General features: G+C 44.2%; 1 protein-coding gene across 1 annotated transcript; it reads left to right on the forward strand.

Moving 5' to 3' along the window:
- The first annotated feature begins 726 nt into the window (after positions 1-726).
- LOC115198754 (transmembrane protein 229A-like) lies at positions 727-3,932 on the forward strand. The gene has a single exon (XM_029761001.1). The coding sequence runs from the start codon at positions 954-956 to the stop codon at positions 1,974-1,976; it is 1,023 nt and encodes a 340-aa protein (XP_029616861.1). The 5' UTR covers positions 727-953; the 3' UTR covers positions 1,977-3,932.
- Positions 3,933-4,124: the final 192 nt, after the last annotated feature.

Raw genomic sequence — 4,124 nt, forward strand, 5'->3', positions numbered from 1 at the left:
CACAGAGAGGAAGAGGCGAAGCGAGAGGGGTTACTCTGCCCAAAATCTGTCCATGAAAGTAAGTGAGAAATGTTTGCATGGCGGTCAATGAGTGTGAAATTTGGTCAACAGAAAATGTAATTGGTCATTTGCTACATGAGGCTTTTTTGGTCTAATGTACGTTTTATAATGGTTAGGTTGTTGTTACAAATGCACTGATATAAGTGGACACACGTGGCATTTCGGCAACTTTGAAAATAAAAAACACTTTATCACAGAGTTTCAAAACCCAGACGCTGAATGCGTGCGAAACAGATCAAGAAGACCAGGCTGGGGTTTGAGAAGTCGATGACAGAAGTGAAAATGTTTATTTAGTTGTTCATTTTCTAAAGAAATCTAAAGTCACAACCTAGATTCGAGCCAATGTCTTAAGTAATTGAACATGTTTTTACTCCAACCTTTTGAAAGTGACAAACTGACACATTTAAATATTCATCAAAAACTCTATATAGAAAGCGTGCCTTTGATTTGCACATGCCCAGTTCAGCGCGATACGATCAATTGACCAGATTACATATTTCTGAGCATCAGTTTCGCTAGCCAACGTCACCACGACATTACCTGCAAGCGTGATCTGAGATTTCTATTGGAGACGCAGTTTCTTCCGATCTTCATACTTGCAGGACAACTGTCTTTGACTTTTGTCAAAACCCCCTCTCGTTGGCTAGAATGGTCCCACCTGATCTCGCCTCCTCCCACCTGCCTTCCATCTTTGAGGACATGTATTTCCATTGTTAAAGCGGTCACTCGACTATCTTATCAATATAATAGAACATCTTTGCTGTGGATCAGGCGCTGTCAGGTGCAAAGCTGCTAATGACACTGCCGCAGCTCCGTTAAAAGTACAGAATGTGCCACGAACGAAGAACAGGAGCTGCTCTCTGATTCTCTCCGAGGAGAGAGAGAGATCAACCATGGCCAGCTGGCGGAGAGAGAGCCCGCGGAGCCGGGCAGGACAGGGAAATAGCAGCCTGAGAGCAGCGAGGAAGCCCCGGCAGAAAGATCCATCCAGCGAGGTAGGGGACGCGGGCGAATCAATGACAGAGCTGCCACAATTGTTACGGCTTTATTTCTATGGAATGCACGGTGTCACTTTGGATATTCTCCTGTCGTCGGCACAGGGGCTTTTGGCTGACAGCGACCCCAAACTGTTTGGCTTTTCCTCCCCGTACCTCTGCATCATGCATTCGCTGACCCATTTCTTGCTGGAAAAAATATATTCGCAAAAGAAGTGCTTTCAAGGACGCCCAGTAGTTTTTCACCTTGTTTTCTATCCCTCTGTGTACATCGGGTTGCAGATCCTGATTGGGAATATTAACACGCTGACCGAGCACGTTAGAATAGTCTCTGCCACTCATCTCGTAGTTCACTACCTACTGTCCCTGTACTTCACCCAAGTATTCCACAAGGGGCTTGCGCGGCTGCGCTACCACTGCCCCGGTAAACGGACCGCGTCTACCCCGGCAGAGCGTACCCTGGAGTCGCTGCCTAATAACGGTCTGCCTGATGTTGTGCGATTCCTCTTCTTTGGAATGCACGGCTTCCTGGACGAGATCATTTTTACCTCGATATTCAACCTTGTGGAGAAATTGGACCGGACCATGAGCGGCCACACGTCCCTGTGGTCCTTCCTGATGTACGGGAGCTGCAGCTTCGTGGTAGAGAAACTCTACCTTCATTTACGCTTCAGACGGGGCTGGAGCACCTGGAGGCGGCTCCCCATCTATATCTGCTTCATCTACACCTGGGAGTTCTGTTGGGGGCTGGCGCTGCGGCAGTACGGCGCATGCTCATGGGACTATTCCCACTATCCATTCAACTTCATGGGCCTGATCACGCTCCTCTACCTGCCCGGATGGGTCTGCATCAGTCTCTACCAGGATATTCTGTCCAACGTTCTGCTGCGCGTGGTCGTGTGTGCCAAAGACGAGCAGTGAGGGCACTCAGGGCAGGGCGCTGGCATCAACGTCTGCCCTGTGTCCAGGAAGAAGAAAAAAAACTGTATTATAGGCCTAGGCCACATTTGATTTAGGGACTATTGATACTAATACAAATAAAGAAGAGGACATTTAAGACGATCAGTGGTGTACCCGCACTTTGTAAAATAATGTGTATTTCCCCAGTGGAAATGTGGTATTGATGTAGCTGTTTAGACAGCCTCCTTTATCAGTGATTCTAACGAATAGCCTATCAATTTGTTACAGGTAGCCTAAACACACAGGCATGCCTTGCCTGGCATGTGATGACACATAGACATGCCTTCTGCTCTGATGACAACTGCCATTTCTATCTTTGATGCAGATGAAACAATATTTTACATTTTACACTTTACATTTTACACATTTTGCTTGCTCATGACTTTAGAGCTGTGAATTATTTCCTAAACTATATTGACAAAGTCAGCCATATGCATGGAGGCACCATTTGACTTGATGGGTCCCTTCAATCCCAGAGCATGCATTGAACTCATTTCTGCATGGCTGCATATGCACATTGGTGATCACTTAATTGCTTAAATCTTATTAACTTCAAAAAAATGCATGACATTTGGAAATAGAATAGGTTCTAAAAAGTTACAAAATGTACGTAGCATGAGATGTAATCGAACAGAATAGAACGGGTTGTGGACCGAATGAGTTTCACTGTGAATATTGTTCTGAACCAAACCTTAACCTTACTGTGTTGGAGTGCCTTTCTGAGTAAACCTACAAACAGCTGGACTAAAGACAATCTGAACTACACTGTGGGCCAGTTTCCCCCTAGTCGTGGCTGACCTAAAAAGGAAGCTCAATGGGGAATTGAAAGTGCTTTTTAGTCTACAACTATAGGCTTAATCTGGGTCATGTAAACAGACAATGTGTGCCAGTCAGACAGACCCTGACGATCAGATTTAACCTTCTCCCTTCTTTACATAGGGACATCTCCCAAACTGAACGACACTGTGGGCCAGTTTCACCCTAGTCCTGGCTGAACTAAAAACAAAGCTCAATGGGGAATCTCCAGCCCCAGGCTTGTTTACCTAATGTTTATAAAGCAGCGGAGCATGCGTCAGCGTTTTATGGATTACACACTTGATTGATCTGGAGTGGGCAATATCAGGAGTTAGCAGACCTCGGTTCAAATACTACTTCAAATCTTTCAAGCACTTTCACTGTTTGTTTTCTCCTTCCTGGAGTGCCAGATGGACGGGGTTTGAATGTTTGTGACTATTCAATTGGTTCCACACCAGGAAAGCTCAATCAAGCCCAGCAAAAGTATTTGAAATGATTTCAAAATAGTATTTGAATCCAGGTCTGCGAGTCAGGTATAATTACTTGGGATCAACCTCCATGTATAGAGCCCTTTGCCCTTTGGCATCGATCTTTCTGCCTGTTTTATTTCCTTGTTTGCACTTGTACCACACGGTAAAGTCTCATGATCTCCCTGAGGGACCAAACACATACAGTATGTGTGAATACCTGGCACTGTGACTTCACTAGCAACCTGTTCCAACATTATACTCTTTGGAAAGTCTGTTTGGAAACGTATAGTTTTAGCTCTACTGATTTTATGATTCTCAAGCATGTTTTTAATGCATTTTACTGCCTGCTGTTGTCAGTCCTGGGGATTCCGTGAAACTATAAGGTTGGAGGTAACTGAAAGCTGGTAATACTGATGAGTAATACTAGTGCAGGGAAAAATATCTTCTAACATAATGTTATTGAAATATTTCAACTTTTACACATGTTGATTTTTGTCAGATGATTATGAATATGTCATGGTGTGGGAGTTTCCCTTGCCTCTGCAAACAAACAATACCTACCACTCTTCTGGAGACTCACACTGGACTGATTGAAATAACAACATTATTTTCCTTGTGGTTTGTCATTTCAATATGGTGGGCTTATGCAAAAGAAGACGATGCAAAAGAAGGATACACATGGGCCAACAGTTACTGCCTCAGTGATGATGAATAGGACCAGGAGTGTCTTTCCTGGTTACAGTGCCTTGCAAAAGTATTCACCCCCCTTGGTGTTTTTCCTATTTTGTTGCATTACAACCTCTAATTTAAATTCATTTTTATTTGGATTTCATGTAATGGACAT

The sequence above is a fragment of the Salmo trutta genome, chromosome 8 (genome assembly GCF_901001165.1).
Source record: "Salmo trutta chromosome 8, fSalTru1.1, whole genome shotgun sequence".
Taxonomy (NCBI): domain Eukaryota; kingdom Metazoa; phylum Chordata; class Actinopteri; order Salmoniformes; family Salmonidae; genus Salmo; species Salmo trutta.

Coding starts and splice junctions, on each gene's coding strand:
- LOC115198754 (XM_029761001.1), top strand. CDS start 954: ATGGCCAGCTGGCGGAGAGAGAGCCCGCGGAGCCGGGCAGGACAGGGA.